Consider the following 24,736-nt stretch of genomic DNA (forward strand, 5'->3'; position numbering starts at 1 on the left):
TGCTAGTGTAAGGTAGGTGGTTAGTGGTGTTGGAACTTCACCAATTTTATGGCAAATTTCACCGATTTCTTGGTCAAGCTTGTATGAATATAACTTCTCTTCTGCCTTCTCAATATATGCCTACTTTTTAAAAAGAATTAATACCTATTTCTTATCTGTCCTAAAATCCATCCACTTTAAATATGGGGCGAAATTTTGCCTGTATTAGCTCCAGTTTTTCTCACATTCACTGCCCTTCACTGTTCAGTCCATTCAGTCATTTTTGTAAAGAAACTCATTTTTCAGTTCTCACACTCTTCCAGCATTCTAATTTGGGACAAGCAGAAAAATCACACAGCTAACACAACCCACTCCTAGTGGGTCTATATCCTGGACCTGCTAGGTCATTAGGGATAAAAAAGCCAGATGTTTACTTGCTGACCACTAGTGAGCCAAAGAAAAATACTGCTGAATAGAGGACTCATCTTTCTTCTGTGTCTCCCCAACTGGTCCCAATGGACCCATCAGAGACCATGCTGGCTCCAAAACTGTCCACTAGAAGGTGCTATCCACTACTGCACAGTCCCGTTGCAGATGTCTCCATTCCAGAATTCATAATGGCATATATTTCCCCTAACTTTCCTCAGAATTCATGAAAGAAACATTTTTTGAAGCCAATCATCTTTAAGAAGGGGAAAATAAACCTACAGTATTGGATGTGCAAATAAAAGAAGAATGCTAAAAAACAGTTCCAATAAACATTCCCTGCACTTTTCCTATCAGGATGAAGTCAAACCCTGGCAGTTGACTCTTTTTAAGGGAGAAATAAAGAATTTTCAAAGAAAGATCTCCAATGTGAAGGCTGACACCCATTTTCATTTTGTCTAAATAATTTGAAAATAGGCAAACAGTCATATTCTATGATAAGATTTTACATACCACCATACCCATTGCAGGTGTCACTGTTACCATACTATATACTGCATACTGCAGATGTGGCCACTTCTCAGTATTGAGGGTACTCCTGTCTTGGTTGGATTGAAGTGCCAACATGCATGCCAGTGTGACTTATGAATGCAGTGGTTTACTGAAATGAGAACTGCTTATATTTCAGGATTTCAGCAGCATCAATGACAAAGAATCTGTAGAATCAAAAAAAAAAAAAAAAAAAAAAAAAAACTTGTCTAGTTTAAATTCATACATCTCTATCTCTTGTTAACAACTAAAGCACTTTGTAAATATTTGCTAAGTAGAGTTAGTGATGGTCTAATCACAAAAGTTGTAACCCCCAACACTACATATAATTAATAAGGGGAATTATACTTGCTAAAGGTACTTTAGTTAGCTTTTGCATCACTGTAACCAAAATACCAAATAAGAACGACTTGAAGGAGAAAAAGTTTATATGGGGCACACGGTTCCAAGTTCTCAGTCCCTACTGACTCCATTACTCTGGACCCAAGGTGAGGCAGGCTACCATGGGGTAAGGACCCAGCAGAAGAAAGCAGTTCAGCTCTTGGCCTGTATCAGGAAATGGGGAGGGGAGGGCCATAGGGAAGATACACCCTTCCAGGGCGCGCCCCAGAGACCCACCTCATCCAGCCATACCACCCACGCCTACCCATAGCTACTGCCCTGTCAGTCCATTCACAGAGGCTCAACTCATGCTTCCTCAGCAGTTCCTACCCTGATGAAACCTTGCTCAGAAATGTCTTCATTTGGGCTGGGGATATAGCTCAGTTGGTAGAGTGCTTGCCTCACAAGTACAAGGCCCTGGGTTCAATCCCCAGTACTGAAAAAAAAAAAAAAAAAAAAAAAAAAAAAAAAAAAGTAGTCTTCATTTAAGCACAAGTGACAGAGCTTCTGGCATTGTTCCATAGAGTCCCACTTTGAAACTCTACATAATCTGATTCTCATTCCCCTTGACTTTCCAAACCAAAATATTAGCTGATAATCTAACCTGCAGTTCAGGCTCTTCCTCAATGCTTATTGCTGAGGGGACACTTTCATTGCTGAGGGAAGAATGTGCTGTGTCATCTCTCATGGGGAGAGAGTTTAAGGATACTTGCCTGTGGGTGTCTCCAGACTCTTCTGAGTCTTTTCCCTCCTTACTACATTGCTGTAATAAATCTTTGAAATGAAACAGTGTCAATCTTGTGAATCCCTCTAGTAGTCCTCCAAACATGGCAGTTATCTTGGACATTCTTAACACAAGTAGTGAGGTCGATTAATCTCAGTGTGTCTAATATGGTCAAAGTTGGCGGTGCCGTCTCACATTCATGTTGAAGCTACTTACTAGCAAGGCTACTCAGTATGTTACAGAAAGTTTAGTGATGCCACTTGTTTAAGTTTTCACTTTTTCTTTGTTAGTGTCCCCTGTGCTGTAACTCAGACATGAGACCAAGAGTCCAGGCTGAAGAAACTAAAGGTAACCAACACCCAGCTCCTGTTTTTTCCCCTTGACTGTGAACTACTCACTGTTGTTTGTGATACTTGACTCTCTTTCATTGAAAGCATTTTTTCCCTACAATTTCTCTGCTTGTCATATCATTTTGAAATTATTTGAATGAAAATATTAGGACTTCACTGAGAGTTTCTAAAAAGCTCTCTCTGAACCTCCCTCAACCTTCTAGATAGAAATCCAGGTACAATAGTACTCCCAACCCTTATCTACAATTTTGCTCTCCATGGTTTCAGTTACTACCGTCAACCACAGCTCAAAATTTTAAGTAGAAAATTCCAGAAAGAAACCATTCATGAGGGTTAAATTGCACACTGCTTTGAGTAGCATGATGAAATCTTGTGGCACCTACTCTACCCTACCCAAGACATGAATCATCCCTTTTCCATCGTATCCAGGCTGTATATACTACCTGCCCATTAGTCATTTAGTAGCCATCTTGGTTAGATGATCAATTTATTGCAGTGTAGCTGTGCTTGTGTTCAAATAACATTTATTCCCTCTCTGCTTCCTGATGATGCAAGCCGCTTCCTTCTGCCACCCTCTCGGGCCATGATGTTCTGCCTCATCTCGAGCCCCAAGGATTGGAACTGGCCTTCTATGGACTAAGACCTCTGAAACTGTGTGACCAAGTAATATCCTACCAGACATTGTGGCTCCCATGAAGAAACCGTAATGTAAAGCGCAATGATCTGAAGACACAGAAACGTGAACACAAGCAGATTCAGGGGGTGGGAAGCTTACTTGAAGAGGAGAGGAAGCACCAAATGAGCTACATATATTCTATAAGGTCATTCCTTGGTATTGTGGGGCAGTTCCAGGACCCATGAGGATACTAAAATCTACAGATGTCCCTTCTGTAAAATGGCATAGTATTTGCATATAACCCATGCACACCCTCCTATACACTTTAAATTATCTCTAGATTACTTATAATACCTAGTACAAGACAAATGCTATGTAAACAGCTGTTACACAGTATTGTTTAAGGAATAACAACAAGAAAAAAGTCTGTATATGTTCACTACAGATGTATATTTTTTTCCAAATATTTTCAGTCCATGAATGTGGAATTCACAAACAGAATGCCAACTAAATCTTAATTATGTCAGTTATTAGATTTCATCAAACTTTATGCTTTAAACAGTGAAATTTTATTATATGTAAACAATACCTATATAAGATATAAGAATATATAATATATAACAGATATAAGAATATATAATATGTATGTAATAAAATGTGCATATATGTGTATTTGTTTAAATTATTATATATTATATATATTGAACTATTTAAAAAAACAAATTTTATTCTACTTAGTAATGACCCCAAAGCACAAATTTTTATTATATATATTGTATAATTGTTCTTTTATTTTTTTCTTATTGTTGTTCATCTCTCAGTGTGCCTAATTTTAAGTTAAGCTTTATTATAGGTATGTACATATAGGAAAAAACATAGCATATGTAGGGTTCAGTCCTATTTGTGGTTTCAAGCATCCACTAAAGGTCTCGGAATATAATCCCCTCAGAAGGTGGGACTACTATGAGTGACTCCTGTCAGTAATTCCTCCTTATCTTTGCTCCTCCCACATAGCTTAAAATCCAAAGTGAAAAAACCCTAATAAAGGAATGGCTCCGCTTTGCCAGTTCTGCATAACTACAAACTGGTATCGAAACAATGCCCCCACCTGGTAAATAAAATCCAAATACAATCCAGAGTCAGCGGTGGGAGCCTCTTCTGCCCTTCAGAGATGTGATTAACCTGGCATTAAGCCTGATTTTGTGTTCCCTGATCATCCAAAGTCCACCCGCAATATCTGTGACCTTCTGGGCTTATCTCCTCCTACATTCCTCTACTTTTATCTGTGGGAATGTTTGATAGTCTATTTAGTCCCTGCACCTACAAACACTGATTCATCCCAACATTTAAAAATCTTATTTATAAGGGAAAAAATAACAGAATGAATCAAACATTACCCTATGTAAATTTATGATTACACAAATGGTATGCCTTTACGCCATGTACAAACAGAGAAACAACATGTATCCCATTTGTGTACAATAATAAAAAATAAAAAATAAAAAAATAAATCTTATTTATAATTTTGCTAGTGATTAAGGATCATGGGAGGGGTTCCTGCATGTAACACAGACCCAGCCTCCATTCTTCCCTTACTTTTTTCTTCTAAAATAAGGAGTTCCAAATTCTCTTTCTTCTCTTAGTGACTCTACCCAGAGGTACATAGCAGGTAAAAGGGTAGGCCAGAATTCAAGTTCGGTTTTTCTGCTCTTCCCACCTCATATATGAATACCTATTGGTTTTTCCACACAGTCTTTGATAAGAAAAGTCAATATTATTTTCACATACTCATAATTTAAAATAAACAAATTGAGAAGGTAAAGGTGAACTGTAAAAAAAGAAAAAAAACTTTGCTTAATCTGACTCCGGATTCATTCCCTACATGATGAGTTTCTTTCATAGAAAATTGACAAGTCAGAGGCTACTTCAGAGACATTTTACCTGAACTTGATTAGAACTATAAGTTTACCTTCCTTTCATTCAACAAATACTTAGTTACAGTGACACTGCACCTAGTTATTGTTTTTATTTTATTTTTAATTAATATATAATATTTACACACACACATATATACATATATAGAGAGAGAATACAACATGTTATTTTAATTTATGTGTACATTGTGGAAGGGTTCAATCAAGCTACTTAACATACATTACCTATGAATGGATGAATGTCATTCTAGGACTTTGACTATTTAAATTAAAGGCACTTGAAAGATAGCAGATGCAAGATAATCACTCTGATCTTCCTGGTATTTCTTAAAAGCAGATGAAATTCCCCTGTGAAAGATACAACCTCCTTATTATCCTCAAGAAAGAGAAGCCAAGACCAAGAAAATTCCACGGACCTTGTTAATGTAGTTGCTCATGAAATTTAGTTGCTTCTTTATAACTTACTATTCTCTGTCCAATTCAGTACATAAATAACTGACTCTGCTTCTTTGGGTCTTCATTTTCATATTGGGACTCCTGTGACAAATAAAATAAGCTGCATTAAATAAGCTGGTATGCTTCTCTCCTGTTAATCCTGTTAATCTAGTTTGTTAATTTAATTCTTGGACTCAGCAGGGACCCTAAGAGGATGGAGTTCTGCCTCCTGCTTACCTCATATGCTTATCATTCTTTTGTGTCTGATAAGAACAGTTAAAATTCACTATCAACAATTTTAATAATATGTTATTAACTGTGCTCATCATTACATAAAATAGACCTCTTGAACTTATTCTTCCTAAATGAGAATTTTATGTCCTGTGACCAGTATCTTCCCAATTCCATTTAAATATGACCAAAGGATTTGACTAGGTTCTTCTCCAAAGAAAATACACAAATGGCCAAAAAGCATTTGGAAATGTTCAAGATCACTATCATTAGGCAAATGGAAATCAAAACTATCAATTCACACCAGTTACCGTGACCACGGTCACGAACTAGCAAGTGTTGGCAAGGGTTTGGGGAAATTGGAACGGTCTCGTGCTGTTGGTGGGGATGTAAAATGATGCAGTCTCTGTGGAAAAGTAGCCCAAAAACTGATAAACTGCCATAACATTAAGCAATCCCACTTCTGGGCATATATCCAAAAGAATTAAAAACAGGTTTCAAAAGATATTTGCAGGGACTGGGGTTGTGGTTCAGTGGTTGAGCACTTGCCTATCATGTGTGAGGCACTGGGTTCAATTCTAAGTACTGCATATAAGTAAGTAAAATAAAGGTCCATTGACAACTAAAAATTTTTTAAATAAAATAATAATAATAATAAAAGATATTTGCACACTCATGACCATTGCAGCATTATTCACAATTGCCAAACAGTAGAAGCAACCGAAATGTCATTGGATGAATAAACAGATATAGAAACTGTAGTATATACATACCATAGAAAATTATTCAGTCTCCAAAAAGAAGAAAATTCTATCAAATACCATGATACGGATGAACTTGGAGGACATTATGCTTAGTGAAAGAAGCCAGTCATGGACAAATACTGAATAATTCCACTTGTATGATGTATCTAAAGTAATCAGATTCAGAAACAAGAAGTCAAATTGTGGTTGCCTTGGGCTGGGAGGAGGGTGAAAGTAGGAATTATTCAGTGGGTACAGAGTTTCACAAGATGAAAAATTTCCAGAGCTCTGTTATGAAACTATGTGAACACAGTTACTACTGTACAATAAACTTAAACATGGTGAAGATGGTAAGTTTTATGGTTTTTACAACAATTTTTTAAATGTATAAAAACCATTTTATGTTGTAGTATGCACAAAAATAATCAATAGACTGGATTTGGCCTGAAGGCCATAGTTGGTTAATTATCGCTCTAATGTACAGTTCATATTTAGATTTCACCACTTATTTCAATTGTGTCTGTTATAGTTATCCTTCCACCCACTACAAATCTAATTCAGGACCATCTGGCTGCCCTGTCTCTTTTGCCTCCTTTGATCTAGAACAATTCCTCAGTCTTTCTTTGACTTCCATGACCTTGACACTTTTAAAGACTATATTACAAGTTAGTTAATTTGTAGAAGTTCCCCCAATTTGAATTTGTCTATTACTTCCTCATGTTTCAATCCAGTTTATGCATTTCCATCAGGATATCACAGAATAATGTTGTGTTCTCCAGGCATAATATTATAAAGTAGAGACAATATCCACTTATCTTATGATTGGCAATGTTGGCCTTAGTCACTTGTCTGCCAAGGTTTGCACACCGTAAAGTGACCTTTTCTCCTTTTAATGAATAATCCATTATACTTGTAAATATGTACTATGAAAATATTCTATTCCTCATCAAACTTTTACCTACTAATATCAGTTGCCATGATTGATTACCTCAATCAATTATTAATAAAATGATTACAAAATGGTGACATTTTAATTCAGTCATTCCATCTATCTTCAGTAGTTGGCATTCAACAGTCAGGAAGAGTTTTTCTTTATCTCTACATTTATGAATCCATGGTAATTTATTTATAAGTCAATGTATTAACTATTACTGCTAATTATGTGGGTGCTGACATCTTAATTTCATTATTTATTTTGATGTTCAAATTGTCTTAGATTTGGCCAATAGAAGTTCCTATAAGGTGTCTTTTGTGTCCTTTTGACATGACCCCATTCTTTTTTGTTCCTATCATGTTTTGTAAACTTTATTTTGCATACTTTCTTGCTTACTGATAGAAAAACATGTTTTAGGTTCCTCTAGTACTCTCTATGGCCTAACCCAAGCCTAGGCCATCAGGAGGAAAAAGATGCCCTGAAAGAGCATTACATCAGACACTAGCCAAATGGATAGGAGTGTGGGAGGAGGGACTAAAGGGAAAACCAGGATGAAAGAGACATTTAGCATATTTGCATATCAGAAATAACATACAGATAGTAACATGGAGAAATCCCACATTTATGACCTTCTCTAAGTTTGTCTTACCTGCAAGAGTCATCCACCTTGCCTATATTGGAAGGTAGAATGGAACAGAGAAAAGTGCAGGGTGTTGGAGCAGACTAACTAGGTTTCCAATCTCAACCCCACTTAGCTTAAACAAGATCACAAAGTTAGTCACTAGCAGGATTGAGATTACAAATCATAAGCATCTCACCAGACCAGCGAAATGGAAGTTGTAAAGAAGAAAAAAGGGGACACATACATCTGTCTAGGTTTTTTCTTTTTCTTTCTTTCTTTTTTTTTTTTTTTTTTTGGTACAAGGAATTGAACACAGGGGTGCTTAACCACTGAGTCCCATCCCCAGCCCTTTTAATTTTTTTTTTTTTTTTGAGACAGGGTGTCACTAAGTTGGTTAGGACCTCTCTAAGTTACTGAGGCTGGCTTTGAACTTGCAATTCTCCTGTCTCAGCCTCTCACTGAGATTACAGGTATGTGCCATTGAGTCTGGCTTTTTTTTTTTTTTTTAAATATTTTTCAGTTGTTAATGGATCTTTTATTTTATTTGTTTATTTATATGTGTGGCTGAGGATCAAACCCATGGCCTCACACATGCCAGGCAAGCGTTCTACCATGGAGCCACAACTCCAGTCCCCTGCCTAGTTTTTAAATGCATTGTCATAGACATCCAGGAAGAATTCCTACCAAACAGGTTAACAATGACTTTTGCTTTTTAATCTGCACATCTGTATTGCCTGAATTATTTGATGCAAAGACTTCTTTTATTAATTCCATGATCTTATTGCTTTTAAATGAATTGTTCCCTCAGAGAGCTAGATCAGAGTTCTTTGAAACCTAATGTCAGAAGACGAAGTTGAATAAGATTTCTTTCTCAGAGCAAAGCAAAGATAATCTTTCCCCTTTGTCCTTTGTTCTATATGGTGATTCTGTGTATGAGTATATATCAGCCATGACTTAACCTAATCACCATGACTTGACTCGCTGCAATAATTAAGGCTGAGTCATAATGACTGGTAGAGAGATCCTGTTGGAACATGTGTAGCCAGATCTTATCTATGCCTTCCATTTCATGTCAAGCAGATACATATTTGAGGCAGCCTGTATTTCTGGCATTTTATTTCTCTAATACTTACTTTCCAGAAGTTTTTCACACCTGCAGCTTTGTTAGTGCCTTCAATATCAAAAAGCAGAAAGTGTTTTGATTATCTGATATACTTGAAACATGCTTTGTTCTTAATAGGTATTGAATAAGTATATTGTTAAATGTTAAATATAAAACAAGCTCAGGGCGGTGGCGCACACCTGTAATCCCAGTGGCTCGGGAGGCTGAGGCAGGAGGATCTCGAGTTCAAAGCCAGCCTCAGCAATGGCAAAGTGCTAAGCAACTCAGTGAGACCCTGTCTCTAAATAAAATACAAAATAGGGCTGGGATGTGGCTCAGTGGTTGAGTGCCCCTGAGTTCAATCCCCAGTACCGCCACCCCCCAAAAATAAAAATAAAACAAGATATGGAAGTGGGGAGGAAAATAATGATGTTTGAGGGCCTTGCTACTTGCTAGTACTACATATCCCATGTCACAATCTGCATTAGGCTCTCTGACCCTAAGACTTGGCAAGAACAACTTAGAATAGGAAAAATTTATTTTGGCTCATGGCTCAGAGGTTCAGTCCATGGTTGGCTGACTCTATAGCTATGGATCCAAGGTGAGGTAGAACATCAGGGCAGAAGGGTGTGGCAGAGGAAAGCAGCTCGGGACATGACAGTCAGGAAGCAGAAGATAAAATATAAACCCAAAAGTAACACCCCCAGTGACCTGTTTCCTCTAGCCACACCCTACCTGCCTACAGTTACCAGCCACTTAATCCACCCACTTGGATTAATCCACAGATTCAGTTACAGCTTTTATGACCTAATCATTTCATCTTTGATCATTCTTCATTCTCACACAAGTTTTTTGAGGGGACACCACACATCTGAACCACAACACAATCTTTACACCAATTCAGTTTAATAATGTATTGGGGCTGGAGGTCTGGGATTGTTTCCCTAAAATCCAATCCATATGTGCCAGGTAAGCTTTGAAAATTCTCTCCTCACAGGCAGAGGTGGCTTCTTGATCAATTGCCAAATAGTTCTTCTCTCATCTAGAGGAAAGACGGACTTGATAAATTCTTACCCAAGAAACGTGGTGGCACAGGTCACACCTGTTCCATTCCTAGGTCAGGCCTGCAGTATGTGGTTCTAGAAACCAAAGCTGCAGTGGTCTAAAAAGCAGTTGTTTTTTTTTTTTTCCTTTCATGGAACAAGAAGTCCAAAGTAGAAAATTCAGGGCTGGCACAACTGCTCATTGACCCAGATGACTTTTCTCTTCCTTTACTGCCATCTCCAGTGGGTGACTTTCTTCTCCATGGACACAAGAAATGTGTTGCACCACCAAGCAGCACCTCTACATTCCAGGCAGGAAGAAGGACACAAGGTAAAAAGAAGCATGTTTGCAGAGAAAAATCTCCCTTTTTGTTTTAATCAGGAAGACAATAATTTTCCTGTTTATTACATTTCTACTTACGTCTTATTGGTCAGAACTGTGTAACAACCTCAGCTGCAAAGACTGGAGAGTAGAGTTCTTTAACTTGGCACACTGCTATGCTAAACAAAAGTGGGGTATTGTGTAGTAAAGACAAAAGGGAGAGTGAATAGTGGACAGACAACCAGCATGGTCCACCACTGGATATACCAAGCATGAGACCTTTTTAAAATTCTTCATATCCAGAGTTGGGGTTGTGGCTCAGTGGTAGAGCGCTTGCCTAGCACATGTGAGGCACTGGGTTCAATCCTCAGCACCACATAAAAATAAATAAATAAAATAAAAATATTGTGTCCATCTACAACTAAAAAATATTTTTAAAGAAGACTTCGTATCTGGCTCTTTGCCATTAAACCTAAGTTGGTTACTTTGCAACATTTGTTAGGGAATAAAGGAAATCCCAAATGGGAAAAGACATGTTGCAATTGGACGTTACCACTTGGGCCAAGGGTCAGAGGTAGGCAAATTGTTTTGTGTCCATGTAGCTCAACCATGACCAAATATTTCATTGTCTAGCCTGTTAAGGTGAGGGAGAGGTGCTGTAGTTTCTTCACTGTTCATATTTGATTTTGGACCTTGGGGGCAGAGGTTTGAGTTCTTCATACTCAGAGTTTATGGCTGTTATTGCTATTGTTCTGCTGAATTCTCTCCCTCTCGATAATTTATGTGCATTTAAAAAAATCACCATTTCTTTTCTTTTTACTGATGGTAATTATTGTGATGTGTTTAATGTGTGTGTAGTTTCTTTTTATTTTTTTTTTAAATGTTCTTATTTAAGGTGCATTGTGGGCATATACTTTAATTTATAGAAATGGAATTTATATACCTCATTCTGTTCTTTTTTACTGCAGAATTGTGTTTTGAGGATCCAAGCAAGTTGCTTATATACAGCAAACCCAGTGCTTCTGATTGCTGTATTCTAGTCCACAGAGTGTATTAACCATATTCTACCCTATAGGTATAGGCTGAATTGTGTGTCCCCCTCCGCCACCAAAGAAAATTCATATGTTAAAGTCCCAATCCCTAGTACCTCAAAATGCAACCATATTTGAAGACAGGGTTTTAAAGAGGCAACTAAAGTTAAATGAGGCCATATAAGTGGGTCCTAATCCATGTGACTGCATTTGAAAGTGGGCCTTCAGAGGATGATTAAATTAAACTGAGGCCTTTGGGTTGGACTGTAATCCAATATGACTGGTGACTTCATTAGAAGAGAGACACCAGGGGCTGGGGAGATAGCTCAGTCGGTAGAGTGCTTGCCTTGTAAGCACAAGGCCCTGGGTTTGATCCCCAGCACCCCCCCCCCCAAAAAAAAAAAGAAGAAGAGAGACACCAGAGATACACAGAGAAAAGTCATATGAGGACATAGGGAGAAGGTGACTATCAATAAGCCAAGGAATGAGGCCTCAAGAGAAACCAGACCTACACCCTGATCCTGGACTCCAGCCTCCACAATTTGAGAAAATAAATTTCTGTTGTTTAAATCTCCAGCTTATAGTATTTTGTTATGGCAGCCCTATCAAACCAAAATACACTCTCAGAAACACCCAGATTTCTTTCAACTCTTCTATTGAAAAGCTTTTGTAGTCAACAAACCACTTTGACTGTGAAACTGACAAAGTTGTACAGCTAACATCTGAAAACCACTTAATGCTATCTTATGTGGAAAATTGGGAATTCTGTCTCTTGGAGCTCTAAATCTTTCATTTAGCACCTTGTTAATTGAAATCCTGGTAAGAAGTCAAATCCTATGCTCAAGGACACATTATTGTTTTAGGTAACCCAGGTCATAAATTAATTTGTGTTCACTGGATTGGCAAAAGGTTAAACACAACATCCTCACTCCTGATGTGAGCTTGAGTTAACAGGAACTCTCAAACATGGCTGGTAGCAATGTACTATGTAATTTGTCACAGTATTTTTGGAAAATAATTTGGCAACATTTCATAAGGGCTAACCTTATGAAATTGCTGTTTCTTTAGGTCAATGGGATTGAATATGATCAGAGTCATTTGATTCAAACTAATACATTAAAATACATATTTTTGACTCAATAATCTGATGTTTGGGAATCTCGCCTATAGAAATAAAAGTATAGAATTTTAAGGCCCTTCATACAGGGCCTTACTGGATGCTTCCTGGAGCACTGTTTTTGCTTTCTTCTTTTCACATTTTTTATTGGTGCATTACAGTTGTACAGAATGATGGGATTCATTGTAACATGTTTGTACATGCACACAATATAACAATATACTTAGGCCAGCATCACTCCTTAACACATTCCCCCTGCCACCCCCTGGTCCCTTTCCTCTACTGATTTGGAGCATTGTTGACAGGGACAAAGCAAAATACAACATTAGGGAATAAATTACTGTAAACCCAAATTATGGAATATTACCTGAGAGCTATTTAAGTAATGAGCTACATCTATGTCTGTTTATTTAGAGGGATGTCCCATGATGTTAAGTCAGAAAAAAAAAAGAGGCAGAGTACCATCTTTAGAAAGATCCTATTTTTTTTTTTTAAAAAAAGGACTGGCAATATAGCTCAGTTGGTAGAGTGCTTGCCTCACATGCACAAGAACCTGGGTTCAATCCTCAGCACAACAACAAAAAAAAAGAAAATAAAAATCCTATTTTTATAAAACTGGAAAGGGAAGCCCTCTCTGATGATTGTGGAAAGAGAGTGAAGAGTAAACACTGCAGTAATAACATCAGTCACTTCAAGGAGCGGGGAACAGAGGATAGTAAGAAAAAGTTCTTAAAGTTCTTTTTTTTGGGGGGGGTGTGCTGGGGATTGAACCCAAGGCCTTGTGCATGCGAGGGTTTTTTAAAGTTCCTTTACTGTCTTTGCATTTTTTTTTTCCTTTTTAGTTGTAGATGGACACAATACCTTTATTTTGTTTATTTACTTTTATGTGGTGCTAAGGATGGAACCAGTACCTCACACGTGCTAGGCAGGGGCTTTATCACCGAGCCACAACCCCAGTCCTGCATGGTTTATTTATATTACATGACTGGCAAAGTCTGGGCTACAGTCTGACAGTATGTGATTATGGTATGGGTTGTCTGGGATTTACTTACCACCTGTGAAGAAGTCAGAAGACTGTTACTGGGATCTAGAGATTACTGAATATTAACCACACGCCTGTACTAATCTAAACACTTGATATTTGACTCAGTTTATTCTTTTGCAAAGACATTTAATTTTTTTCTGTTTTGGGGGGATGTTTGTTTTGTTTTGTTTTATATTGGGCACTGAATCCAGGGGCACTTTACCACTGAGTAACATACCCAGTCCTTTTTAATTTTTTTTATCTTGAGACAGAGTCTCCCTAAGTTGGTGAGGCTGGTTTGGAACTTGTTGTCTTCCTTCTTCAACCTCCCAGAGTTATTTAATTTTCTTAACACCCATCTCCCCTATCACTAGATATCTAATCCAGGGCCTCATGCATGTTAGGCAAGTCCCCTACCAATGAGTTACACTCCCCCAGCTATGACATATGTAATTTTCAAAATTATTCTGGGGGTAAGGACTAGTTTTACCCCCATCTTACAGATGGGTGAACTGAAGCAAGAAGTAACTGGATCAAAGCTACGCCACTAGTAAGTGGCAGACCCAGGTTTCCAAGCAGAGCACTCCTAAGATCAGCGAGTTGACTTTGTGCCCAACCTCTGCCTTAGACCATCTCTCCTCCTAGAGGCAGGGAAAGGCCAAGTCAAATGCTTACACTTATGGGGTGTGGTGGGTGTGTACTGGGGGCCCTTCAAAGGCAGAGGCGCTCACTCCTATCTGGAATAGCCTGGGAAGGATACACGGAAGAGGTAACCCTTTTCTTGAAAGCTGAGCAGGTATTCATCAGGCACACTGGGACAGGCAGGCAGGGGTCGCACCGCGGCTCTGGAGTGAAGGCCTGGAATGTAGGCAAGGAGCCGGACTGAAGAAGGGCGGGACGTCAGAGCCAGCACTGCGGGGGGCCAGAGGCGGCTGCAGCGGCTGCTCACAGCCCCTGTCCTTGGGCCCTTCCTGCCTGAGCGGCGGAGGCCAGGGCTTTTCTCTCACCCGGCATCTTTTCGCGGGCTAGGGCGCGGGAGCAGCAGGCACAGAATCACCTGGGCAGAGCTCCGGTGCGGGGCTACTACTATTGGAAGCAAGAGCGCTTGGTTGTGGCTCAGTGGCAGAGCACTCGCCCAGCACGTGTGAGGCACTGGGTTCCAGCCTCAGCACCACATGAAAACAAACAAACAAACAAACAAACAAATAGAGGTGTTGAGTCCATCTACAACTGAAAAATAAAACAAAAATAAAAAAGAGCGCGTGCACGCACGTCCCTCAGTTCCCGAGTTCCCCCTGGAGTTCCTCTCCCGGCCAGAGGTCTCCGGCTTCCAGAAATAGCTCCTCCCTGGAGAAGCCCCACCTTCCTTGCCAGCCGCCATAAATTCAAGTCCTGGGCTCCCAGCTGTGCCTGGTAGCGTCTTCGCAAGCTAGTGGACTCTGCGGAGTCTGGTGAGTAAGCTTCCTGCTTTCTCTTTTCTCCCACTTCTTCTCCTGCCGGTCCTCCACCCTCTCTTCCTGCGGAGACGCGCCTGTTGAGCGTTTGCGCTTACCCTTTCCTCTCCTGGTGCTGAGTAATCTGGGGGTCTTGGCACTTGGGGAAACGAGGGAGTCGGAGAGTCGGAGGTCCCAATTCCTCAGGTCCAGGCAGGTTCTTGGGGGCGTTCGGAACAGGTGCTGGAGGAAGGGGCAAAGTCTGGCTGCATTTCCTTTGTGCCCCTTAGTCGTACGCACTGGAAAGGGGCTGTCAGGGAACTTCCTGGACTGCAAAACCCGGGAAGGTGTGAACGAGAAGCAGCAGGATGCGAGCCTGCAGGGAGGTGCATCCACCGCACACCGCACACCGCACACCGCACACCGCACACCGCACCCCGCACCCCGCACCCCGCACCCCGCACCCCTGGTACGAACCAGGCCTTTTTCCTCCCAGCGCGCCTGCTTCTGTGGCCAGGCTCTTTCCAGGGGGCGCTTTCTAGACTTATGGCGAGTTCAGAATTACCAGCAATTGCCTTTTTGTAAAGAAAGACAAGAAACTGTGGAATTAAAAATAAACAAACAGGGGCTGGGGTTGTGGCTCAGTGGTAGAGAACTTGCCTGGCATGTGTGAGGCCCTGGATTTGATACTCAGCATCACATTTAAATAAAATGAAAGATCCACTGACAACTAAAACAATATTAAAAAAAAAAAAAAAAAAAAAAAAAAGACCAGGGATGTGGCTTGATGGTTAAGCCCCCTGGGTTCAATCCCTGGTGCCAAAAATAAATAAATAAATAATTATTAAAATAAATGAACAAAAAACCGGAGGACTCAGAAGGAGAGAGAATGTTGTTTACCAGTGTCTGGGAGTGACTTGGGGAGGTCCTGAGGACTTATTGGTGAAAGGTCACAAAGGGCCAGATAGGAGGAGTAAGTTCCGAGGGCGGCTGCACAGCAGGGTGCAATTAATGATAGTCAATTAATAATGTATATTTCGAAATCACTAAGTAAATTTCGAATGTTTCACCATAAAAATGATAGGTAAGTGAAGTGGGGGATATGCTAATTAGCTTGATTCAATCACTGTACATTGTATCACACATATCAAAACATCACATCCCGGGTTTCAGCACTTTATGGTTTCTCTTGCTTGGTTCAGTATATCACTGTACCCCACCAATTATTAGTTGTCAAATAATGTTAATTTGTTCAAAATGAAGGCAGAGTTGGGCTTCGGACTGGACCGTCCTCACCGCTCGCTCTGCAAAGCGGAAGCGTCCCCTCCAGGTTACAGCGTCTCCATTCCCCGGCCCTGGCAGGGAGACCCAGTGAGATCCCCAACCCTACAGGCTGGTCTGGTTGTCTGTCGCGGAGAAGGGGTGGCTCCCACGTGAAGCAGGCTAGTTCAGAGCCCAAAGGCCTGACTCCAGAGCTCAGAGCAGGTCTAACTGCCTCTTGCTTTTGGGTGGAGGAAGTTTAAACTCAAATCCTTGATTTCCCCATTGGAACCAAACTAAAGAAAATTCTGAAAATGGGGCATAGCGGTGGCGCCCCCCAGTGGCATGCAGGCGTTCCTGAGACTGCCTTAGGACGATGGCTCTGTCCATCTGAAAGAGGTGAATCAATTTGGTTTTGTGTTCGATGCTTTTTCTGAGGATTTAATTCATGAAAAGTGAGAAACTGGCAGTATTTTCATGCCCAGTAGGTGGTCACTGTCTTAGAGAAACTCATCCTAGTGGTTCCTGGGAAAACTCTGTGTTGGTTTATATTTTTCCTTGCTTTGAAGGTTTCTTTAAGGTACACTGGCCATGATAACAATGCCTGTCTTATAGGGAAGTTTTTGGGATAAAATGATATCGTATATATATGAAGTTATATATGATATATATATGACATATATGAAGCTTAGCACAACACCAGAAACAGTAAATAAACTTGGCTGATGTTACCTGATAATATGAGAAGTAATATGTGTGGTTGTGCTGTCTGGCCTCAGTGCAATGGCTAGGGAACTGTAAGAATCCAGTCACTTAATGGGAGCTGACTACATATTTACTTTGTTCTAGGAGCTTCAGGATGGTTCTTGCTAAGAGCTGGACACTGAAGCAGCACTTCAAGGGCCACCCTACTAATAGTGACTTTGAGTTGAAGACTGCTGAGCTCCCACCCTTAAAAAATGGAGGTAAGTCAGACTTCTAAGATTTTGGTTGTATCAGTTAGGCTTTGCTGCATAACAAACTACCCCAAACCTCAGTGATGCCAAGTAATAATTATTAATTCACAGTTCTGAGGGTTGGCAATTGGGGCTGAGTTAAGCTGAGTGATTCTGTTGGCCTCATCTGGGTTATGTGGTTATTTTAGGATGGTTCTCGCTCTTGTTTGATGGTTAGCAGGCTTTCTGCTGGGGTGCAGGCCTCATGTCTCCTCTTTGAGGCCTTTCTAGTAGGCTAGTTGGATCTCTGTTTCAGTGGTCTTGTGGAACTAGAGTAGCTGAATTTGGCAAAATTTCAGCATGCAGTTGCTTTTCAAGCCCCTACTTATATCTTGGTTGCTAATATCCCACTGGTCAAAGTAAGTTACGTAGCCAAGACCAAATTCAAGGGGTGGGAAATGAATTCTTTTTCATGTTTATGTTTGTTTGTGGTGCTAGAGATCAAACCCAGGGCATTCATTACACAAGCACTCTACCACTAAGCTATATTCTCAGTCCCTCGAAATAGATTTCCTGATGGGAAGAGTGGCCAGAAGGCCAGCACAAAAGAGTAAGGAGGTATTTGTAGCCATTTTGCAATCTGCCACAAAGGCCTTTTTGGGGTCTTATATATGAAGTCTCGATGTCATGTTGGAGGATCCCTCAGTTTTCTTTAATAATTGAAACTCATTCTTGGGTGCATTGCTCTTCGTGGCTCTGACAGACTATGGGGAGGATGTCCTCTCCGGTGAGCCTGATGATGACAGTGGTGGGCACTGCCAGCAGCTCTGTGCAGAGCATGGATTAAGAGATGGCTCTAAGGAGTGTTTATAGGTAGGTAAGTTTTTGAGAAAAGAGGATGCAATCAAGTAGCATGACAGAGTTACCTGTCCCAGTTAAGTTGTGATGGCCAGGACTCAGATGCAGAATTCCAGGAATCGTGCATGAGGGTGATTCCAGCACAATACACATTCTCTCATGATAATTGGGACAGGTAATAAAATCCTATGTGAGCACTGTAGCATAGTGGTTACAGATAAGGCCCTGGGCAAGTTACTTAACCTTAAATAAAACAGAGACAATAGTCGAGAATATCAAATGAAATAATCCCTATAAAGCAAGGAGTGAGTGCTGAGTAAATAACCACGTTGTCACCATCATCATTGTTATCGTCACCATCACCATCATCATCAACTAGGCTGGGCCAAACATGAGACCCCTTCTTGTCTCTTCAGTAGAAAGCACAGACGAGGGTGGAGCTTAGTGGTAGAGCACTTGCCTAGCTTGCAGAAGGCTCTGGATTTGATCCCCAAAGTGGTGGGGAAGCACAGAAGAGGGGGCAACCCTGAGGCAGAAAAATTATCTGCATTTATTCAGAATGCCCCAAACAGCATGGGCACCAGGCCTTGAGTTTCTAACTGCCTGTGGAATATTTTATTTTGTAGAGGTCCTGCTTGAAGCTTTGTTCCTCTCTGTGGATCCTTACATGAGGTATTATCTTCCTTCTAAAAATTCTTATGCTGTGTGTTGGACCCTATTCTGAATGACTGAAATGCACCTTTTAAAATAGCCACCTGACTCAAAATGCTGTCATTTCCACGTTTCTCCCAGTGTTATTTCAGTGATGGATACACTGGTGCTCATCTGAGAGGTGCGATGAGGGATTACCATGCTTTCTTTCTTTTATGATCATCTTCTACCTACTCTGCACAGTTTGCCTTTTATTATTCACCAGAATTGCTTCTGGAAAAAAAATTGAAAAGAAAAAACATGCTAACCCCAAACTCATCCATTTCATTTTGGGAAATAATTTGGGCAGAAGTTGCTAAGATGAAATAATTTCCCAGAAGTTGCTGAGACTAAAGCCAGATATTCTTGCCTTCGTTGACCTGTGTTGTTTTAATTCAGGTAATCTATAATTGACTCAAATTTATATACTAGTAAACGACTCAAGGAAGCAGGGAATAAAAAGCTTTTGAGGTAATGAATGCCCAGTAATTTTTGCCTAGATAAGTAATGTATTCTCCTTCATTTAAATATATTTTTTTTCATGCTGAGCATGGTGGTGCATGCCTGTAATCCCAGCAACTCAGGAGGTGGAGGCAGGAGAATCACAATTTTTTTTTTTTTTTTTTTTTTTTTTTTTGCGGTACTGGAGATTTGAACCCAGGGCCTTGTGCAAGGCAAGCACTCAACCAACTGAGCTATATCCCCAGCCCGAGAATCACAAGTTTGAGGCCAGCCTCAGCAACTTAGTGAGTCCCTGTCTCAAAGTAAAAAATAAAAAGGGCTGGGGATGTAGCAGTAGTAAAGTGCCCCTGGATTCAATTCTCAATACCAGAAATATAAATGAATAAATAAATAAATAAATAAATCCATAGCCTATTGATAAAGATTAAAATCTCAGGGCTGGGGAGATAGCTCAGTTGGTAGAGTGCTTGCCTCGCAAGCACAAGGCCCTGGGTTCAATCCCCAGCACCGCAAAAAAAAAAAAAAAAAAAAAAAAAAGATTAAAATCTCAAATGTAAAATGCAGTTTAAAATGTTAACTAGCATCCCTACCTAAAATACCGAGTACTTTGAAAGTCACAGTTTCTGTCCAGTCACAGAAAGCTACTGCTGGAGTGCATCCTGGGGGTCACAGAGCAGAACCACCCCTAACTGCTTCACCTGATTGTATCTGGGTTTCGTTTCTGCACATACTTCCCCAGTGGTTTGTTCATTTGGCTTGAAATTCAAGACCGTTTTCCCCAGATGCTCTTAAGTACTAAGAATGGAATTTTATTTTTTTCAGAGTGGCGTCCAAAAAGTTGAAGGAAGGCGATGTGATGATGGGGGAACAAGTGGCCAGGTAATTATCTCCATTTGTCCCAGTGCTTGGGAAATACGCCTCCTCTTGACCTCCTGCTGGGTCCTGTCTCTGTCCATTGAGCCTGCTTCAGCCTGTGTGGTTCACTCGCTTTTTGATTTTAGAAGCAACTTGGGAGATTCTGCCCACTTCCTGACCAACTGAGAGGGAGGGAAGATGTGAAATTGTCATCTTGCCTCACTCTGCACTTTGAATTACTTTTTTAAACAAAAGTATTCATCCAGTTCGTAATTATTGTAAAACTTCAAATAAAACCAAAATTTAATCTCGAAACTAAAATTCCCTCTGAACATTAGAGTCTGTTGTTAATGTATTGTTATTTTAAAAATTATTTAGTGCACATACTTTTATATAGTTGTAAGTGGGAATAAATGCCATTCAACAAATTGCTTTTTTTCTTATTTAATATGTCACAGATACCTTTTGTTGACAGTATATAAATATATAATCTACCTTTATTGAAGTTGTAAATTTTTCCATTATATTCTGACATTTATCAAATCTACTGATAATTGTTGCTTCTACTACAAATAATTCTTTGGAGAACTTGTATTTATCTTCGGATATCTGTGTATTCTTTGTTCACCTGAATGAGAATGACTTACATTAAATTCCCAGAAATATAAATTCTAGCTCAAAGTAGATACATATTTTTAATTGAAAAGACCATGACAAATGTCCTTCCAAAAGATAGTATGAGTCTGGACGTGGTGGTGCACTCTTGTAATCCCAGCTTCTGGGGTTGCCGAGGCAGGAGGATTGCAAATTTGAGGCCATCCGGGTAAGTTAGGGGGACCCTATTTCAAAATAGAATACACAGCTGGGGTCATGGCTCAGTGGTAGAGCACTTGCCTCACATGTGTGAGGCAGTGGATTTGATTCTCAGCATTGCATATAAATGAATAAAATAAAGGTTCATCAATGATTAAAAAAAAAAAAAAAAACACTTTTTTAAAAAATAGAATACCAAGGGCTGGGGATATAGGTCAGTGGGAGAATGGCTGCCTAGCATACACAGGTCCTGGGTTCAATCCCAGTACTGGGGGGGTGGGGAGAGGAGATGGTCTGAGTGTCTATCCCCACCAGCAGTATTAAAGAACCTCTTTCCTTAAATCTATGCCCATTCTTTTCCATTTCATCTTAGTGTTTTCTTGTTTGTTTTTGTTGTTGTTGTTGTTCTTGTTTGTTCGTTTTTGGGTTTTGTTTCTATTTTTGTTTTTGGTTATTGTGCTGCCCTGGGAATTGAACCCAGGACCTTGTGCATGCTAGGCAAGCACTCCACCATTGAGATATATTCTGAGTCCCTTCCGTTGGTGTTGGCAATCTGAGATGGATTTGTTGATACTTTTTTTCCCAAAATATTTTTTTTAGTTGTAGATGGATACAATACCTTTATTTATTTTTGTGTTGCTAAGGATCTAACCCAGTGCCTCACATGTGCTAGAAAAGTGTTCTACCACGAGTTACAACTCCAACCCCAATTTTTGATACTTCATGTTTAGTTTAGTTTAGTTGCATTTCTTTCGTTACTAGTGATGTTGACCTTAATTTTGAAGTTAATTATCAGTTTTCTTCTCTGAGTTATTTATGTCCTGTGCTGTTTCCTTTAGGACTCTTCATCTGTTTTATTGATTTGCAAATACTGTCTGTATGTCAGGGGCATTAGTGTTGCAAGTATTGGGTCTCTTTATCTTTCTACAGTATACAATCATAATTTAAATTTTTAAAAATTTGTAATTATGGCCTTTTTGTTTCATATTATGCTTAGAAAAGCTTTTTCAAAAAATTATTAAGGGCTGGGGATATAGCTCAGTTGGTAGAGTGCTTGCCTCACAAGTAAAAGGCACTGGGTTCAATCCCCAGCACCGCAAAAAAAAAAAAAAAAAAAATTGTTAAAATATTCATTCATGTTTCTTCTATATTTTGTTTAATTTTTTAAAGGTTTTCTTCTTCCTTTTTTTTTTAATTGGCAAAGAACTTTTATATTATTTATTCATATGTGGTGCTGAGAATTGAACCCAGTGCCTCACACATGCTAGGCAAGCACTCTGCCACTGAGCCACAACCCCAGCCCTAGTTTAATTGTTTTACATTTAAATTTGTTAGTCATTTACTTTTTATGTTGGAATGAGGAGTGAGGTGTTTGTATCTTAAATGACTAACCAATTAGCATAATCCATTTGTTGAAATCCTATTTGAATTTTTATTGATATTTCAATGACCTTGTAGATTGATTTAAAGGAAACAGACATCTTTATAGTCTTTCTTTCCAAGCACAGGATATGCTTTTCCATTAATCCATTTTGTCTTATATCCCAGTAGCAAGGTTCTTCCCACAGTTTTGAGGGGAGGTACAGAGGATTGAACCCAGAGGCATTTAACCACAGGAACCAAATCCCCTTCCCTTTTAATTTTTTAAAAAATTTTGAAACAGAATCTCACTAAATTGCATAGGAACTTGTTAAGTTGCTGAGGATAACCTCAAACTTGCAATCCTCCTGCTTCAGCCTCCCAAGTTTCCGAGATTATAGGCACACGCCACCGAACCTGGCTTCCCATAGATTTTATACATTTCTTGTTAATAATCAAAGAATGAACATGTATTGTGTTTGCTGAATTGGTGGACTTTGAAAACATAATAGCCATTAATGGAGATGGAAGTGATGATACTTCCACTCATTGGATGATAGCTATTGATGAATGAGATACATTATCAGTCAAGAAATTGGCACAATCTTCTAGAAAGCAATTTAGCAACATGCATCAAGAGTTACAAATGTTTTCATACTCTTTGACCTAGTAATTTTACTTGTAAAAATGTTGTCTAAGGAAATAGTAAGTCCATATTTATAAATATTAATTAAAATGTAATTTACATTAGAAAGGATACTGGGAATAAACTAATCATGGGGAATAATTAAATTCATTATAGCTTTTGTGTGTGGGGTTGCTGGGGATTGAACCCAAAGGTACATTATCACTGAGCTACACCCCCATCCCTTTTGAGACAGGGTCTCCCTAAGTTACTGAAGTTGACCTCAAACTTGTGACCCTCCTGCGTTAGCCTCCCAAGTCATGAGATTACAGGCATACACCACTGTCTGCTGCTTGTTATAGTGTCTTTTTAAAGATGCTAACTGACGTGGAAAAAAGTAAAAATTATATAGACTAATGTAATGTTGACAGTAAAATTTGGTTACAAACATTATTTCATCTGAGCACAGTGACAAACCTGTAATCCCAGCAATTCATGAGGCTGAAGTTGAAGGATTGCAAGTTCGGGGCCAGCCTCAGCAGCTTAGCGAGGACCTAAGCAATGTAGCAAGAATCTGTCTCAAAGTAAAAATAAAAAGGGCTGGGGATGTAGTGTAGTAGTAAAAAACAAAAACAAAACAAAACAAAACAAAAAACCCTGGGCTCAATCCCGGGTACAAAAAAAAAAAAAAAAAAAAAAGTGTAAATATGTGTATATACATCTTAAAATATGTCATTAAGATTTCCATAAAATACACCAAAATATTAGCAATTATCTTTGTGTTTGTGGTATTATGAATAATATTTTTATTTTACCTATTTTACATTTTCTAGAATAAAATGTGTCATATAACTTTATGATATGGGGAAAGAAAGTAAAGAATAATCAAAGTGGGAGAAAATAAAAGAAAGGGAATCTGTAAATGAGACAGAAATGGGGCAGCTTGGAGAGGGAGGCAGAAAAGCCAGGAGCAGCCCGTGTCCTGCACAACCACAGGGGAAGCGTTTGTGGGGAGCTTCGGTGTTGATTGGCGTACAAAGGTAAAATCAGGTAGTGCTTAAAGACTAGGCACTGGATTTTGCAACCAGGACGTTGAGGAGACCATCGTGGAGCAGTGGGGCGGAAGGCAGTTTGCAGCAGGTTATTGTAAATGGGAAGTGAGGGGGATGGGCTGCAAGAGCAGCCAGAGGGAGGAAGGTGGGAAGAGGCGGAGGGGCTGATGCGGTGACAGAGTGAGCATGCGCACCCGAGGAAGCAGAGACCAGAGAGGGAAGCATCCAGGAGAAGGGAGGGCCAAAGGTAAAGGCTAGCCCCTGAAGAGGAGAGGAGGCTGCTGTCCTAGCCACCTGGAGCCAGGGAAGGAGGCTTCTTGCTTAAAAAGGAGAGGAGTAGGCGAGGCAGGGATGGACTTCTCTGTACGACCCTGTGCAATGGTTAGGGGTAACCATGAAGAGGTGACAGGATACCAGTCATGGAAAGGCAGCCTCAGCGTCCTGTCCTGAGCACTAACAAGACTAACCTCGCAGCTTCCCGACCCCCACAAAAGGGGAGAGGTGTCACACATCTTAATGTGCTTTGTCTTTCAGAGTTATAGAAAGTAAAAACTCAGCCTTCCCAATAGGAACTATTGTAGTGACTTTTTCTGGCTGGACATCACACTCCATTTCTGATGGGAAAAGACTGGAAAAGCTGCCTGCAGAATGGCCAGATTCATTACCACTTTCTTTGGCTCTGGGGACAGTCGGTATGCCAGGGTGAGTTTCATGGGTATTTTTCATTTGTTTGAATGCCTGACCCTCTGGTTTTCCAAGTTGGTTTGTCCAGAACTTGGTCCACAAAAAGAGACTTGAGGCATTATAGGCCTAGTGGCTGATTAGAAAAGA

General features: G+C 39.8%; 1 protein-coding gene across 1 annotated transcript in view; it reads left to right on the forward strand.

Moving 5' to 3' along the window:
• The first annotated feature begins 14,866 nt into the window (after nt 1-14,866).
• Ptgr1 (prostaglandin reductase 1) overlaps nt 14,867-24,736 on the forward strand; it is a 28,989-nt gene continuing 19,119 nt past the window's right edge. Inside the window, exons 1-5 of the mRNA XM_047525863.1 lie at nt 14,867-15,014; nt 17,106-17,221; nt 18,676-18,721; nt 20,024-20,080; nt 24,440-24,607. Coding sequence (XP_047381819.1) covers nt 17,116-17,221; nt 18,676-18,721; nt 20,024-20,080; nt 24,440-24,607 — 377 coding nt within the window. The 5' untranslated portion in view covers nt 14,867-15,014; nt 17,106-17,115. The remainder of the gene's footprint in view (nt 15,015-17,105; nt 17,222-18,675; nt 18,722-20,023; nt 20,081-24,439; nt 24,608-24,736) is intronic.

Source organism: Sciurus carolinensis, chromosome 14 (assembly GCF_902686445.1).
Source record: "Sciurus carolinensis chromosome 14, mSciCar1.2, whole genome shotgun sequence".
In the NCBI taxonomy this organism is placed as follows: Eukaryota; Metazoa; Chordata; class Mammalia; order Rodentia; family Sciuridae; genus Sciurus; species Sciurus carolinensis.